General features: G+C 44.1%; 1 protein-coding gene across 4 annotated transcripts in view; it reads left to right on the forward strand.

Annotated features, from left to right (window-relative positions):
- LOC107386432 (disks large homolog 4) overlaps positions 1-18489 on the forward strand; it is a 99967-nt gene that overhangs the window by 40062 nt on the left and 41416 nt on the right. For all 4 annotated transcript variants that reach the window (XM_015960812.3, XM_015960810.3, XM_015960811.3 and 1 more), the window contains exon 2: positions 8236-8397. In XM_015960812.3, coding sequence (XP_015816298.1) covers positions 8236-8397 — 162 coding nt within the window. The remainder of the gene's footprint in view (positions 1-8235; positions 8398-18489) is intronic.

The following is an 18489-nucleotide window of genomic DNA, read 5'->3' on the forward strand; positions in this document are numbered from 1 at the left end:
AACATCTGGCGAGGGGGAGGTTACAAACACCCTCTACTTTTAACCTCCACCTTGGTAGTTGAAACCTCCCCCTCGCGTCGGCTCGGTCCAAACCCGACCAATCACGAGGCGGATCCCGCCGTTCACTTCATGGAGCCGGCTTTTAGAGCGACCGACACATCACTAACGTGTTCGCTAGCAAGATGGTTAAGGTTAGGATAGGGGTGAGGGGAAGGTTAAATAAGAGGATAAGGTTAGGGTGAGGTACAATGAGCTTGTTTGATGCCCTGGCTGCAGACATCCCATCACGTCAGTTCTACGTTGCATTGGGATCTGCAGTTAGAAAAGGGGAAAAACCCTTTTCGCACATAAGTAACGAAAAAGGGCACTTTTGGCGTCAGGGGTCTGAGGCGGAGGGTGGCTGACCAAGCGTTTGTTTTTGACGTGCTGGGAGTGAGAATGTGTTGCTCAGAGATGTCCTCACTGATGTCAGAGCGTCATGAGTCATTAAAGCCAAGCGTAGCTAAGTAACAGAATGGAGGAAGACCTGTTGGACTTATCTAACAACAGATAACTCCACTGCCTACCCTCTCCCTGACAACTGTAAACAACATTTATAGAAAATTAACCTGCAGCTGCACGCTGCTCAGTCCTCTCTAGTCCGTTTCTTTAATTCTGCTTTGTGAAGTCAAATGATCCCATTAAGAATCATGAAAACACTCCTAAATGTTTGATTCAATTCAGATAAAATGATTTGGCCGTCTCTCTGAAGCCTGAACGAGTGGAGGAACTCCCCTTCCTCCTGCTGGTTGTTGTGCAACACCTGTGAATCCCCTTCACAGCAACTATCACAATCATGTCAGGCTTTTTCGATAGTAACTGGTGGTGCAATTGGCAGAAAATTCTGCAGCTGCAAGCTTCTGAAGCCAAAGCTGTTTGTAGTTTGTTTAATGTGAATTTGAGCTCTGTATTTTTCAGTATTTTAATAAAGTTTGTGTCCAGAACGAAGGTCATACGACGAATGTGACGTTAGGCCTGCAGGATAAAACACATAGGTTTCCTCGGATCACAATAAGATAAACAACAACGTGTTCAGTTCTTAAATGTCAGATCTGTCAGCTGATGCCTCCTTAGGTCAAAGGTGGTAAATTTAAACAGCTCGGTAGTTAGAAGACTAACGTTAAATATGATTCGTGTAATATTTAGGGTTTTTTTTTTGGTCAAGAACAGAGTTGAACATTATCCACTCGGCTCAGATCATCCGACTGAAATGTAATTAATTCTCAGCTTCAGTCAAGTGCAGATAGAGTCACGGTCACTCCCCTCAGGTCCTGAATGTTTATAGAATGCAAAAATGCTAAATAAGCTGAGCTTTTATCTCTGTAAGGCCCCCCTCACACAGGATAACAGCCCTGCTCCACACTCTTTGCTCCACCGTCTATCACGACACAGCTGGTTTGTGACAAATTTGGAAACACGATACTCATAGTTCTCACCAAATATAGGTTCTCCTTCAGGTTTTCTATGACCTTGAGGTGCTCGTCTATGCCTTCATCAAAACACCACAAATGCAACAAACTTGGGATCCTGCAGGGGTGTAAACACACGCCCGTTGTGAGGTCTTCAGTGTGCAACTAGCTGGAAAAACAAGAGTTTGCAATAAAAGACAAACAGGAACAAATCATAAATCCCTTTTACTCCTCCATTTCAATCATCAGCTATAAAATGAGCTTTAGTCTGTTACTGATACTTTTGTGGCTCCATTTTTGTTTACTAACCTTTAAAAACATCCAATCGGATGATTATTTGCATGTTAATATATTTACACCAGTCCGATGAGCCTCACAGTGCATTGTGGTTAAATGGTTTCTACTGGTGGGATTAACAGCCCAGTCCCTCTCTACAAGTGCAGCATACATCAGAATGTTTGTACTCAGCATAAAAATGGCGTTTGCACGCCTCAGTGGACGGAGAGAGGGGTGGGGGTGGCTGGGCTTCGCCCGAGGCTGTACCTGAGCTGCAAGTCCTTTCATTCTTTCTCTCATTTATTTCATTCACTGAAGTGAATGAAAATCAGAATGACACGTGTCAGCTGGAGAAGCAAAGGCAGTTGTGGAGCTCTGGGAGCTTTAGCCCACAGCTACGGTCACATGGCATCCTTCTTACTTTAACGAATATCGATTAGAGACATTGAAGGCAGCGCTGTAGCTAACCTGACTGCGCTGCTCTTGTTGTCTCGCCGCATGCGAGTAATTACCTGAGGACTGGTAGGATAAAAAACGGGCCTGAAACAGCTTCTACTTGTAGATGCTTCTTCATCACATGATTTAACAGATCAGGAGCAGCATGTCCCACAGGAAGCACACTCCTGGATCTGCCACTGGATCTGGGACTCTAATCTGATTATTTAAAAGTGTGTTACACTGAAAAAACATTTTTAAATATATATTTTTTTGGATTATAATCAGTCACGCTGAGTTTTTCATGCAGGCTGAGCGTGAAAATAGTCTCCTACATCAGTGTTTCCCAACCCCCATCCTCAGGTCACACTGACCTGCATGTTTTCCACGTCTCTGCTTCAGCACACCTGGTTTACGTTGGCTCCTCAGGAGGGCATCAAGTGCTGCAGATGCCTGTTAATCAGTCATCCATTTAGGTCAGGTGTGTGGCAGCAGAGAAACACTGCTGTTTGAAAGGGCAACATGGAAAACATGCAGGACAGCGTGGCTTGAGGACCAGGGTTGGTAAACACTGTCCTACATCTATCTCCTGCTTTAGCTTCTGATAGAAAATAGACGGTGAAACTCTAGGATTTGAAAATCCTGACAGATCTACGTCACACTATGTGTTATAATTCATGGACTCAGCCATCTGGACACATGACAGGGTCCAGGATTCAGCAGCGGACGTCTCGGCTAGTTTAGAGTAACCGTTAGCGTTAGCAACTTCACTTCTCGGCAGAAGCTTCTCCTGGCTTGTTTTACTTGTGGAGATAAAACATCAACGTTGCAAGTCAGTGGTAGAGTCGTGCTACTGTTATCCAATCCAGGGCGAGATGTCCAAATTTCAGGAAATAAAACTCCAAATTCTGTCGTCTGAAGACCAGCTGTGATGTTGCAGACTGTTGAGAGGGGAGTTTGTGGGCTTTTTGTGCCCTGAGTTCTGCCTGAAAGGCATTCATTCCTGTGTGGGTCTCTTATTGATGATGAGTCATCTGGCAGGTTTTAAAAATTCATTAAAACGTGTCAAACAGAAATGAACGTGTGATTCTTAAAGACTGGGGTAAGAAGCAACATGAAACAGGAAAAACACTTATTTAACTTGTGTCAAGTGAAACAAGCAGTCTTTATAAAGGTCTTATTGCATGAAAGCTCAGAAAATCGTGCTGCAAGTGAGGTTTCTGTTTTTAATTAGACATATATCTTATAATTAAACTGTCTTCTTTGGAGACATTGTTGGGATCCATTTGTGAATCATACTCTTCTATCACTTCTGCTCAGTCTGGCTTCTGAAAGTAGTGAGAAAACATTTGATTATAAAGGTGGATCACCTGCTTTTAATTTGGTTTGCGTCCTATCAGCATTTATTAGGACAGTGTGGGTTGGACAGTTGTGGTTGCAAGAGTAGGAACTGAGTTTTCTGGACAGGAGCAGGTGTTTACTGAGCGTAAAGTTGCAAAAGAGCCTCCGAGAGTAACTCAGACATAAAATGTAGACATGATTTATCAATTTTCCCAGCATCTGCAGGTCCAGTTGGAATAATAAACTAGCCTAATTAGCCCAGAAAGCTGTGCTTATCAGAAAACCTCTTGCCACAAGTTAGCATCATATGTGATTAATGACTCTCCTCAAAAGAGGGCTATGATTTTTGTGAGGATGGTGAATCTAGAGCGACTCCATGGGGGAATGAAGGCGCATGTTGTAGCTAGTTTTTATATTTAGGTTTCTGGGATTTCTCCCATTAATACTCAGCCTCATGGTGAAAGTAAAAATCTGTTGTTATTGTCGAGGCGCACGCAGCTAAGGGGTAACAACTCTCATCAGAGACCTGCGCTGGGACACCTTGGAGGAGAGCCTGAAGATATCCTTGGCGGTGGACCTTCTGATGCTTACATATACGTGAAACAAACAGCTCCTCTGGTAGGTGTTGTCTGGCAGCAACGATGGTGAGAGTGCAAATGAGATGAAAGCTGTGTTTGAGGTTTAGCACTTGTGAAGACACTTGTGAGTGAAAATAAACTGAGAAGGCAACAATAGCTGGTTTGGATGGAATTTTTGTGGGAAAACGGACGTTCCAAAGCTATGGAAGAACCAGCTCACGGAGCCGACTTTTAAGGTAGTGGAAGCATGCGGCTAAGGCGGGCTTGGTGTGGGAAGGTGTGAGAGTTTTCTAGCATCCAGCAGGTGTTCTGGCCCACAGGTTCCGTGTGTAGGGGGTGAATTCATTACTGCATAAAAACTATAAATAAAGCTTGGATTATTTCTAACTGGTTACTGAATGAAATTTAATATAATAAGTATCTTAATGAATGGGCGCTATACAAATACGGGCTATTCACCATCTGTATGTCACCACAGTAAGAGCAGGAAACTGATGGAGTTTTCAAACTGATTCTGACTGTTGAAATGAGATTTGCTGTTATGAGCGAGGCATTTGTAAAACTAACTTTAACAAATATGTTAATAAGTTAAAAATCTTTAATAAATTAATCGTGACAAGAACATTTGCATGAGCGGTGTGAACAGATGTTGTAAATGTTTGCTGTTTAGAAAAATTCATCCTGATTCCTACTGAGATTCCTTTATTTCCTCGCTGGTTTGTGTCTCCAGTTAAACAATAGTGGCCTGCTGAGAGATTCCTGTTTCTTAAACATCATTCATCCAGACGGTGTGATGATACACATTCAGCTAAACCCAAACACAAAGTTCAGAAATCTCCCAAATCTGTGTCTGGGATTCTTTTTTTGTTTGTTTGTTTGTGCTAAGTGATGAACCTTCCCTGACTTTGACTTTTGGTAACTTGTGCATCTTAATTTACACACGATGGGACGCTGTTGTCCTAAGCCTTACACACCCACGACAAACCACAGTCAGACATTTCTGGAAGTTTCACCTCTAAGCATTGATGTCTGATTTCAGTGCATCTATTACACAAAGCTGAGTCATTTAAAATATCCAGCCAGCAGTGTTGGACATCCGCTTACATCCAGCTGTCAACCGCAGTGTGTGTGTGTGTGTGTGTGTGTGTGTGTGTGTGTGTGTGTGTGTGTGTGTGTGTGTGTGTGTGTGTGTGTGTGTGTGTGTGTGTGTGTGTGTGTGTGTGTGTTTTAGCTCTGTTGGCCAGCTGGAGGCATATGAGATGCATTGATTCCCCTGTAATCACGGAAGCAGTGAGAGAGGCTCAGGGTGTGATACATTATGTCCACCTCTAGATGGCGCCCTCTGAGAAAAGACTGGATTTCTGATTTAACGGGTAGCACAAAGCTGACATATGTTCTACCTGTGTGCAGTAAACATGTCAGAAATCCTCCACAGGAGCCTGTGCGAGTCTCTCTCTCTCTCTCTCTCTCTCTCTCTCTCTCTCTCTCTCTCTCTCTCTCTCTCTCTCTCTCTCTCTCTCTCTCTCTCTCTCTCTCTCTCTCTCTCTCTCTCTCTCTCTCTCTCTCTCTCTCTCTCATCTCTGCTGCTTTAGTTGGGTAAATCGAGTCATAAATACTCAAACTCACATATTAGTTTGTCCAAGTATACACCAATGGTTGGTCTCCGTTAGGGGTGGGCCATGAAAACTGTTAAAGGGTCTGAATGTGTTGACACATTCCAAAACAATAGAGATTGTAAAATTGTCTCATCTAAGAGAAAGATTGAGAACTGTTTCTGGGTGGACCAATTTAAACGTGACACATCCTGATCCTAAAGTGCTATTTAAACCTGCTTTTAGTTGAGTATTAAAAAAAAACATTTGTTTGAAATTGGCCCAGTAAATAAACTGTACTGAAAATATAAAAATACAAAATATCAAACCGTTCTAAGAAAGACAGAAATTGGTTTAAAAGGGGTGCCTCAGGGCTCCTGGTCAGGTCTGTAGCTTTGTAGATTATTTTGTAAAACTGAAGTATATTTTTAGATCAAATATTTCATTTAAACAGGTCAGCTCTCACATTGTGAGTTAATAATAGATCCAGTACATTTAGATGGGGACATTTCTTAAATAACTTGTTTTATCCTTATCTTGTTGTTTGACAGACACCAGTTCATTTTCCCATGACTAAAATAATGAATTATTTCCTAAAAGTACCACAAATACATTTTAAAACATAAATACAAACTTTTGTTTTTACCCATGACAGTTCTGTAAGCTTTTCCATTGTGATTTTAGTGATTGTGGGTAAAAAAGGCATAAATATCAAACTGAGTGGATGGAGCTTTTTAAAAGGGCATTTACTCAGTGCTTGTTAATGCATCAGTGTGGCTGAAGCTGTGTGAACTCCTGCAGAGATAAACCAGAAAAGGACAACTGGTGCTTGTTAGACGCCATTTTGAACAAATGTTTTTTTTTTGTACTGATTCTAAATGTTTTTAAAACAATAATTTCTAGGAAACTAATTATTGGAGATTTTGTATTCCTGCTTCTTTCTTTTTTCTAAATCTAAATGAATGAAAGCATGGTGCTGAGGTTGACTTCCCCGTCTCCAGAAGGACACTTGTCCACTGTTCCGTGGACTGAATGTCACCCCCCCCCCACCAGTAGGACAGAAGGCAGCATGAATGTTGGTCATGTTGGGGAGGCAGTGGAAACTCAGGGCTAATCTGAGCTCTGATTCGTGTCATTTACTCTAGTGTTACCAGGCTTTATGTTGATGTTTGCAGATCTTATTCTGTCATAGCAGAATTAATTTGGATTAGGATTATTAATTCAGGAGAATTACTCTTTGCAGGAGCAGGTTATGGTTACATAACGTGTGTTGGTGAGAACTGATTCTGCAGTTTAGTGAAGAATAATACCCTTCAGTTTGTTCAACAGTTATTCTTCTCTTTTTGTCCCTTTCTGCTGTTTCCCATTTGTCTTTATTGATGGTCTCATGTCTTCCTTTACCCCCCCCCCCCCCACACACACACACACTTTCTCCTCTATCTTTATCTCTGCCACACTCCCTCCTTTTCTTGCTGTCTCTGTGTAATGTGATCCAGAACCGATGCTGCCAGGCCCGACTGTGGCTCTGCAATCTCTGCTCTGCTCCGGTTGCTAGGCAGCCTGTCCAAAAGGGGGTGGGGTGAGGTGGGGAGGTGCCACCCTCCCAAAACAAAAGGGACACAAGAGTGAGATAGGAAACCAGTCAAAATCCAGAGGATGCATTTGAATTTCTCAATACCAATAGCGGGTTGCTTCACATCTGCAGTGCAGCAGATTGTTGTGAGCCTGGCAGACTTTGGGGGGAGGGGGCGCAGATTTGTGGAAAACACAAGCTCCAAGGCACAGGACAGTGTGGCAGAGCTCCGGCACAATGCTGCCCATCTTCTCATGTGTTTGTGACGGAAAAGGCTGCATGCAGATTTGGTGTCATCACGCCTAGAATGAAGCCTACCGTGTGTGGCTGAAACAGTGGGCTGCTGGCGGTGTGCCCAGGTGTGGGAGACTGGTAGGGGAGTGAAGTTACTAGAAAGGAGCAGCGTGAGCCGCTCTATAAGAATCAACCATGAATCACGGCTCTGGCTTCTCCATGTGGCTGTGGGGGACGATAAGTTTAGAAATGCAACGAGCTGCGTCTCCACAATGTCTGAGCATGTAGGCGTCACACGTGTGAAATGCAAGATGTACATTTAGAGACAACGCTCCGATGTACCAATTTCACTTATTTGTGAAGCTCCGATCTGCAGATTTCTGTCAGGTCCGGCTCAAATTTCTACTTTTATTGCGGTTTAGCCACGGTGCATTCATGGACCCCTAAAAAGGATATTTGAGATTCAGAGCAGCTCATCAGGTAAATCTGAAAACCAGACAATCCTGGTCATCAGTGGATTTATCGGTCCTCTCCCAACGTGCCTCATTTTTTCTGGAATCAGTCAAAAACCAGTAAAAGCACAAAAACAAAGCTGCTCTGTTAGCTCTTTATCAGCTGATGTCATCAAACCGCTGCCCTCATTAACCAGAGACTAAATGAACTCATCTGTGTGTGTGCGTGTGCGTGTGCGTGTGTGTGTGTGTGTGTGTGTGTGTGTGTGTGTGTGTGTGTGTGTGTGTGTGTGTGTGTGTGTGTAGAAGTACAGGTACCAGGATGAGGAGACGCCCCCCTTGGAGCACAGTCCAGCACATCTGGCTCCTGGGAAAAGTGCAGAGATGCTTCACATGAGTGACAAGAACCTCGCTGCCATGGAGGCCATTCATGGCTACACGCCACACACGCATATCTCTCCTGTCAAGGTAACACACACACCAACACACTTACCTCTGCAGCACTAAGAAATTTGTTGTTGACAGGTGGGCAGTGAGAGCAAATTACTTTATTGTTCCTTAATTATATTTTTATTACAGTCCTAATTATACCTTTTGACATCAGATTTAGAGGTTTTATGTTAAATTCGGTTTTTTTTATTACATAACCATCCTTTAAACAAAAATTTACCCAAAAAGTGTCAAATCATGGGGCAGTTTCATAGATTTTCAATCACTTAATAGTAGAATATAGTAGATTTACAGAAGATTGATTATTATTTCAACTAATTAACAGCTACAAATCTTCATATTGTTGGGAAATTATCTGAGAAACTCTTCTGGTTTTTAGGATTTTTGCTGTTCCAGACTATTGTTAGCCGACTAAACTCGCATAAAGTGTTTGGATGGTCTAAGCTTTGTGATTAGTGTTAAATGTCACCTCAGATTAGGGATGTCCTGATACAACTTTTTCACTTCCGATACGATACAGATATTGCAGCCTTCAGTACTGACCGATACCGATATCAATCCGATACGATATCAGCACAAATCATGCATATTTGTACCTATTTCGTAGCGTGGAATGTATGAAAGGCTTGATCAAGTGATATAACTCAATTGGAGAACAAGAGCCAATAACAGCAAGTATGAAAAAAAAATGACAATTTTTTCTTAACCATTGGTTGCAAAAATGTGAACCTTAACGGACCGCTTATTTTGAAGATTTTTGACGCCCTCCGATATAATCCAATACCGTTTTGGGGCCGATTTTGAATTACATCCGATATCGATATCTGAACGGGTTGTCCCAGATGTTCGTGAGACCTGAGCTCTGGGGAATCTCGTAGCTACATGCTTTCTCTAGTTCTCTGAGTCTTATTGTAAAGAGTGAAGAACCCTTAAGCCAGCATCTCATTGGGCTGTGACTGTTGATGACTTGTTGCAGATGCTAAATCATTTTCTACTTTGATCTTTCTAAATGAATATAAATTATGGTTTTGTGGCACATCTCACACATAGTTGTTCTTAAAAAAATCTGCATCATCTTCTTCAACACATTTACTGTTGATGAACTGACCATGAAGGGATTCTTTATGGCTGGATGACATGTGACACAGAGCTGTCTCAACTATTTAGTAAATTTCCCAGATTTTATTTGCAGCTTGGCCACCAGCCTCTCTCTGACATTGCTCTTATTGGTGCCTATAGAAGTAAAAATTTAAGGTGTTTTTTTTTAAGGTTTGGAAATAATTCTTATGAAGAGCTTTAAACTCTAGCATGTTTTAGCACAGTAACATGGGATGTTTGTGAGCCAGGGAAGTGAAATTATCCTTTTAAAGGGATATTATGCGACTTTTTTAAATTTTAAATCTTGTTCTTGAGCCAGAATGTGCTAAAATGACCCTTTCCATGGTTAATGAAATGCCACCCAGCCCTTATCGCCCCCTGTGGTCAGAATATTCTACTTGCAACTTCAGAGTGGCACAACGCTCTGTTGGGACTTAAGCCTGATTCATGCTTCTCCATCAGCTCCGCAAGGGACAGACACGCACGGATTGACGGAAGTGTTTTGCTCTCATACTTCTCCGTCTCCTGGAGAGTGTTGCAAAGCAATTCCCTGGCAGGACAACAGAGGGCATAGCGCTGTTCTGTGGTATCCTGTCATGTATCCGGTCCAAGATAGTGTGTTTATGCTGTTTTTTTTTGGGGGGGGGGGGGGGTTGTATATAAGAGACTTTTTATCACAGACAAATTTGTCTCTCATCCTCCTCCACCTCTTCATGCGCTCGTCACCTCCAAACCCACGTTTCCTGTCATTTCCGTCCACCAATAAAATGCTTGCTGTGCATCTTTTCACTCCTTCAGTCACGGGGGAATTAAACATTCATGTTTTTAGAGTTTTTTCGCGAGGTGTTCTTCAAGCTGCTCCGTGTCTGCCGCTAGTTATCCTCGGCTCTCTTTATGTTTTTGAGGGTGCAATGGTGGCGCTGTAGACGACAGCGGCGTCCTGACCAATCACAAGCTTGCGTTGTCCGTCTCGACTGACGGATGTTTAGAAAAGAGAGCTCGACTCCCGCAGGCCCGCAAGGACGTTGCATGTCTCCGCACTGACGCAGACGGAGAAGCATAAATCAGGCTTTAAAAACCATTGAGCTGACGTACCTTTTTTTTCTTCTTCTCTGTCTGAAAAGAAGTAGGCTGAAGTCGAAACTTATATGTCCTTACCCCATTTATATATATCATTCTTTACTTACTGTATACTTAGTATAACTGCAGTCTGCTTCCAGTTCATTTCCTGCTTGTTTTAGATCATGAACACAGCTGATTTGTTTAGTTTAGGGAGGAATCACTTCTGTAGAACCTACTAAATGCTGGGGAGACAGTTCTGCCGTTAGATTAAGATGTTAAAAAGACGAATGCACAGCGAGAAGATACATTTTGATTTTGGTTCTACAAACGGACACTAGGGGGTGCTAAAGCAAGCCAAACCTGCCCAGTCTCCCTTTGGGTTTATGTGTACTGTTCAAGCATGTGTAGCCCATTACCATTGGAGTGATGCAAAATCCTGAAAACACACTTTGAATCAGACTAATTCCAGATCGATTCCAGATTATTTGGGGAGGAAGTTTGTTGTTTGATATATTTTTTAAGTGCATACGGAAATTTCCAGTGAGAGCACCAAAACCAACTGAAGGGAGGAAAGGAAGAACTCTTTGATCAATTGTGTTATTCTGTTTTCAGCATTTCAGAAGCCTGGAGGTGTTAGAAAAGGATGGCGGTATTTATTTACTTAATTTATTTATTTAACTTATTTATGAAGCAGAAAACCCCCTTATTGGATAACTCATCAGCATCTATCCAATCAGCTGTCTGTGTTCTGGCTCTGTTCTTTCACGTTCAGTCACAGCAATGGTAAATAGTGATGCTGACATATCATCATCAGTTATGAAATGCAATCTCAGCTGATTACATTTAAATTACATTAGTCTCACTTTCCAACAAACACCATCTAGTTTAGTTTTGTTCTTAACACAATATGCTCACCGAATCTAAATCCTAATTCCTGCATGTAGAAGGTTTGATGGGAATATAATCACATTTGCTGGGAATAAATGCAGCACCTTTGAGCTTCAGCTTTGAACCTGCTTGAACATCAGCACCAGGCTATTGGATGTCAGTACTAGACAGCATGAAGATCAAATGGACACATTATTATCTGATCTATGGAGCCACAAAGAGGTAGAGAGGCTTGTTCTGCAGGAATGACTCAAATAGAGATCAGTGAAATCAAACTTTAGCATAAGCATCTTTATAAAGATTTTTTGTAGAGGAGCATCATTAACATCAGAGAGTTTCCTGGTAGGCGAGGCAGACAGCTGGTGAGGATACAGCTGACATCAGGAGGAACATGAGCACTGAGCCTGAAGTGCTTTAACAAACACTTCCCGTAAAGCGACTGATGTAAAGGTGTAAGCAACGTAATGATGGTGCCACTCACACGTGTAATCCAGCAGCCTGTGAAAACTCAGGAGTTCCTGATTCGATTTGCACGGAGAGTTTCTCTGGCTGCAGCACAGCCAGATAAGCCTGTTAAAACAAAGACGAGAGGCTGAATTATTGTGGTTTAATGCTGCTATTTAAACTATACAGTCACCTCTTCTTCAGGAAGAGCAGGGGTTGTCATGGAGATTCCTCCTTAAGGATGCTGGGAGTGTGGGTTGGCTTTAGCGAGTCTGGATGTGAGACCCAGAGCATCAGAGAGTGCTTATACAGTCTTCATGTGAGGCGCTGGAGCTGCTTCATCTCGCAGCGCAGTGATTACGCATCAGTGTATTAGATACTGTTCTGTTTGTTGCCATGGTAACACATAAACATCAGAGGATGTTACGATAACACTCTGTCATGTCATGGTTTGTTTTAAGCAACAGAATAACATTCCTGCATGTCTGTGTCTTTGATAATTAACGTTATAAGGCATCATTTCAGTTCTCCAAGTCGAAACTCCCTGAAAGAACAAATGAGTCGTGATAATTCTTGGTAGAGCTGACAGACGTGTAATTAATTAATTAGGTTGATGAAGCAAGAGACCTGCTCTTCTGTATGTAACGTACCAAAAGGGTCCATTTTCACCTGTGTATTGATCAACATAATAACCTTTCATCTACAGCATAAATCCACTTTCTATGTGACCTTCTAAACCCAGAAGGTTCTGCTCAGCGCGTGTTGACATTCCGTGAAGACAAAACATTCAAACAAACATTCTCACCTAAGGTTCTTGCGCTCACTGTGTGAACGCCAGGCATCAACATTCTTCACTCTGAATAAGTGAAGACTCAACGACTTTATAGTTATTGTCATGTTATGGGTAATGTGCTTCACCCAGGACATGAAGAATCACACGAGAAGAGGTAAGTAAAAATACAAGTGTTCGGTTTTAAAGGAGAAAAGAAAAACTAGAACTAAGGGCGCTGCTTCTGAAAACAGGAACAGGATGGAACCGGAATCTATTGGGCCATTCCCATCTGTACCGGGTCGGCCCGGGCCGGGTAGCCCCAGTCGGCTCCAGCCTGGCCTGGTTGATTCCACACATCCCATGTGGGCTGATTCTACCCACCAATCAGAGGCTTGCTCTAATGGAAGGTGTGAATTTGCTGTCAGCAGTGGGCGTGTTGGCCCTGGTCGGCCTGAAGCAGTACCCCTCGGGAAGAGGGCCGAGAATGAGCCTTGGTTGGCCCGGGAAAATTCCAGGCCACCCAGATATGTAAACAACCTACGCTACCCGGCCCAGGCTGACCCGGTACAGGTGGGAATGGGGCTTAAGAAGACAAAAAAAATGTGAGCGAGGCCAGAACCAGAGAACCAGGAGAATATGAATCCGTATCTGAAAGTTCTTACGGTCCGAAACCAGGATTTGAGCGGAGGCGAACTGGGAGAGGCTGGAACGGGTGAGGTGGTTCTGAGCGTGGGCAGGTAGGCAGGTGTGGAGAAAGGAGGCCAGAGGATCCTTGAATGGCGGGACGTGAGACAACTCCAGGCAAGGTAGGTGGTGCAGAACACGATACTAGGACAGGATACACAAAAATCATTAGACCAGGATCACAGGAACCAAAGACAGATTCTAGGCTAGATGCTACCCATATGAGAGTATCAACCAGCACTGGGGTTGAGTCACACCCCTCCTTAAATCCTCTGAACCTCCGATTCGTGGAAACTCCCAACAGCTGTGACGGATGCCACGCCCACCTGCAAACACAGAGCTGACACACCTCACCAGTAGGTGGAGGCAAACCGTGACAGTGCCGATCCCCCACCCACCCCCCCCCAAGGGACGCCACCAGGCGGCCCAGCAGAGGAGGAGGCGGAGGAGAAGGAATCACGGGAGGCCTCGAAGTCCTCAATTAGGGAGGCACCCTCTATCCAAGATCCAAGAATCCATTGCCGGTGCTCGGGACCGTACCCCTCCCAGTCCACCAGGAACTGCCAGCCACGACCACGGGGTCGAACATCCAGGATGCGATGCACCCGGTAGCCGAGACCCCCGTCGGCGAGGCGGATGGGTGGAGGCGGAGCGTCAGGGGGGCACAGAGGACTGGACACCACCGGCTTGAGGAGGGAGACATGGAAAACTGGATGTACCTTCATGGATGGAGACAGTTCCAACCGGACAGAGACAGGATCCAGGACCTCAGCCACAGGAAAGGTCCAAGGAAGCGAGGAGAGAACTTCTTGTTGGACCCACGGACCCTGATGTCCCGGGAGGAGAGCCAGACCATCTGGCCTCGAGTGTAGGTGGGTGCCGGCCGTCTGTGACGGTCTGCAATCCGGCGGTTGCGCTCAGCAGTGCGTTGGAGCGCTGCACGGGTCAGAGACCATGTGCGGCGGGCCCGGCGCAAAAACTGAGGAACTGAGGTGGAGGAAGCAGAGTTGGAGGGAAACAGAGGGGGTTTGTATCCTAGCGAGACTTCAAATGGAGACTGACCTGTGGATGATGAGGTGTGGGAATTGTGCGCATATTCCACCCATGGCAGCTGTGAACTCCATCCGGCAGGATTGGAAGTGCAGATTCAGCGCAGCACAGCCTCCAGTTCTTGGTTCATGTGCTCCACCTGTCCGTTAGTCTGTGGGTGGAAGCCGGAAGTGAGACAAACCTTAGCTCCCAGGTGATAGGCGAAGTCAATTCATATGCAAGAAATGAACTGGGGGGGCATGGTCAGACAGGATCTCGCTGGGCAGTCCATGAAGGTGGAAGAGATGTTTAATGAGTAGGTTGGCTGTCTTGGTGGATGATGGAAGGGATTTAAGAGGAACCAGATGACATGCTTTAGAAAAACGGTCGACAATAGTGAGAATGACAGAGAACCCCTTAGACATGGGGAGACCAGTTACAAAGTCCAGAGCAATATGTGACCATGGACGATGGGGAACAGGCAGAGGCTGGAGGAGACCCTGAGGAGACTGATTACTGGCTTTGAATCTGGCACATACTTGTCAGGCACTGATGTACTCCTTCACATCACGGTACATGGAGGGCCATCAGAATGTCCTCCTGATGAGACTAATAGTCCTGCAAGGACCTGGGTGAATGGAAAACTTGGAGGTGTGGACCCAGTGTATAAGAGCACAACAGGTACTAGTAGGGACATAGACCTTATTAGGGGGACCGGTACCTGGATCGGGTTCCTGCTGCTGGGCTTCCAGGACCTTGTTGGTTATATCCCAAGTTATGGAGCCGACTATGCAGGAGGCAGGTAAGATGGTGGTGGATTCCACCTCTCTGTCGGAGGCATACTATCGAGAGAGAGCGTCAGATTTGATGTTTTTCGAACCGGGTCTGTAAGAAATGATAAAGTTAAATCGAGAGAAAAACAGTGACCATCGAGATTGGTGGGGATTCAGTCTCTTAGCCTCTTTTAAGTAAGCCAGGTTCTAATGGTCAGTCCAGATAGTTATTGGATGCTCTGCTCCCTCCAACCAGTGGCGCCATTCCTCCAGAGCCAGCTTTACTGCCAACAGTTCACGATCACCCACATCGTAATTTCGCTTGGCTGGGGAAAGGCGACGAGAATAGAAGGTGCAGGGATGGAGGCACTGATCAGAGGAGGAGATTTGGGATAGGACTGCCCCAATTCCGGTGTCAGAGGCGTCCACTTCCAGTGTGAATGGAACTGATGGATCCGGGCGAGTGAGTATGGGTGCCTGAGCAAAACTATTCTTGAGGGACAGGAATGCTTGGTCAGCTTCTTTGGTCCATGAAAACGGTTTCTTGATGGAGGTGAGTTGGGTTAATGGTGCTGCAATCTGGCTGTAACTTCTAATGAACCTGCGGTAGGAATTACCAAAACCTAGGAATCTCTGGAGCTGCTTACGTGTGGTAGGTGTGGGCCAGGTCTGGATGGCAGCGATCTTGTCAGGATCAGTTCTTAACTTCCCATTCTCCAAAACAAACCCGAGGAATTTGACAGAGGGGGCGTGAAACTCACACTTCTCGGCTTTAACAGAAAGCCGGTTCTCGAGGAGGCGTTGGAGCACAGCATGGACATGTTGACGGTGTTCAGGTAGATTTCTGGAAAATATGAGAATGTCATCTAGGTAGACTGTTACAAACTTGTTAATGTAGTCACCCAGCACGGAGTTAACCAGGGATTGAAATACAGCCGGAGCGTTGGTGAGTCCGAACGGCATCACAAGATACTCAAAGTGTCCCAGAGGCATCTTGAATGCTGTCTTCCACTCGTCTCCTTCTCGGATTCTGACCAGGTGGTAGGCGTTGCGCAGATCTAATTTGGTGAAGATGGAGGCATCATTTACGGGTTCGAATGTGGATGATAACAGAGGCAGAGGATACTTATTCTTGATGGTGATAAGGTTTAAGCCACGGTAGTCGATGCAGGGGCGGAGCGAACCATCCTTCTTGGAGACAAAGAAAAACCCGGCGCCCAGGGGAGACGTGGATGGTCGTATGATACCAGAAGCTAGGGACTCTGAAATGTAGTTGGACATGCAAGCCTGTTTGGGTTTAGAAAGACTGTAAAGCTTACTGGTGGGTAGAATGGCATCCGGGACGAGGTCGATTCCACAGTCGTATGGGCGATGAGGAGGTAGGGAGGATGCTCGGTCCTTACTGAATACTTGTTGCAGGCTGTGATACTCAGCAGGGACTCCAGTAAGATCGGGTGGTTCCTGAGGAGGGTTATTGGTGATTTGGGCAGGAAGCGGAGCTGAAAGGAGACAGTGAGACGGACAGTAGGGGCTCCAAACAGACACCAACCCGGTCTTCCAGTCAATTTGTGGGTTATGTAAAACCAACCACTCATGGCCCAACACAACTGGCGACTGGGGAGAAGGAAAAATGTAAAAGCTCTAAGTCTCATGATGGTTACTGGAGATTTGTAGGTTTATGGAGACAGTGCGATGTATTATAGTCGTGAGCGAACAACCATCCAACGAGGAAGCGCGGATGGGAGTAGACAGAGGAATAGTGGGGATGTTGAGCTGTTCCACTACTGCTTGTCTTAAGTCAAAACCTTTCTGCGACGCTGCAAGTGATTCCAGACACAACAGCTCTTTTCAGAGCTACTTCACACCTGAGACACCTAATCTGCAGACCCCAGGTTGCATCTCATGGCCGAGGAAGCTGAACTCAGAGGAAGCTACTAATCTAAGTATTGTGGTTTCGACGTCCGGTGACCTCACGACTCTGACCGAAAACCTCCGGACCGCCGGGAACAACTCATACAAGGGTATCGTAAGCCTGCATACTGGTGTCTGATGAGGTTTTTTAATCAATAACCAACTCTATAGTTTGAAACAAACAACAAATTATTTTACACCCAGATTTCACAATTTCTCTCAGATACAAAGAACGGTTGCTACAACATCTAGCTTCCATCACAACACCTCACATCCACCACATCACATCTCATTATTCATATCTTGTCATGTATAAATAGTTAGTTTAGGAAAAATGATTAAATAAATTTTATAAACTATATACTGACTCTGTCTGAATTAATACGAAGTGTGTTTATGGTCCCTAAAGAAGTAAAGAACCCTAGAATCTTCTGATTAAACATTCAAAGATCAATCGGATTGATATTTCATATTTATACGGAATCATCACATCTTATTGGTCATAATTAATATGTATTAATTGCTACATGTATAAAACCTGCCAATACGTGGTTAATCAAGTCTAAGAAGGAATATAAATATGAAATGTTCCTTCCATTCTCCTCGCATCTGTCAGTCGCTGAAGCCCTATGAGATCCAGTATTTTCCTGCGATAGGTGTTGCAGTAATGTTAATCAGTCTGTCTTTATAATGTTACCAAGGTTATCGAGCCTCAGCAGAACGATGTGTCCTTTGAGCATTTTATGACCAAACAAGATATGGGTAAATGTTTTTTGCTTTTGTCATTTTTTAAATAAGACTTTTAGCTAACTTAGTTTTCTTTAAAGGGGACATATTATTATTTTTAGTTTTAAAAGTTCCATGCTCTATACAAAATATGATCATGAATGTTTTTGCACATATCCCTCTAATATAAAGTTATTTCAGCAACTTTATTCTTGATATTTTAGTACCTTCCAGAATGAGCCATTTCAGAGCTCTGTCACTTTAAGAAAACAAGCTGGGCCTGGCCACGCCCACCAATCCTCTGATAAGCTATGTGTTGATCAGGCATACAAATCCTGCTTTCTCTACCAACAACACTATAGATAAAGCACTGTCACATCCTAGTAATTCATGTGTCCTGATCATGTGACGTGTGACACACATGAATGAAAATCTGCTTTAGAGCTGTGATGTTTACTCTCAAGGTGCACGAGCACATTCCCAAGCTTCCCCCGTTAAAAAAATGCAATTGACGACTTTAGTCTTTAGACTTTAGTATATAACACAGAAAAAAAAACAGATGGATGAGTTATTTTTCTGTTTGGAGTGTTTTTCACTTTTATCCATGTGACAATAAAGAATAATTAACTTCATTGTTCCGGTCTGAATTAAACAAGATACCCCTTTATTTCCCTTTCTGCTATCTTAATGGTTTAAGCTTTTGTTTCATGAGAAAGAAAACTA

Source organism: Nothobranchius furzeri, chromosome 10 (genome assembly GCF_043380555.1).
Source record: "Nothobranchius furzeri strain GRZ-AD chromosome 10, NfurGRZ-RIMD1, whole genome shotgun sequence".
Lineage (NCBI taxonomy): Eukaryota > Metazoa > Chordata > Actinopteri > Cyprinodontiformes > Nothobranchiidae > Nothobranchius > Nothobranchius furzeri.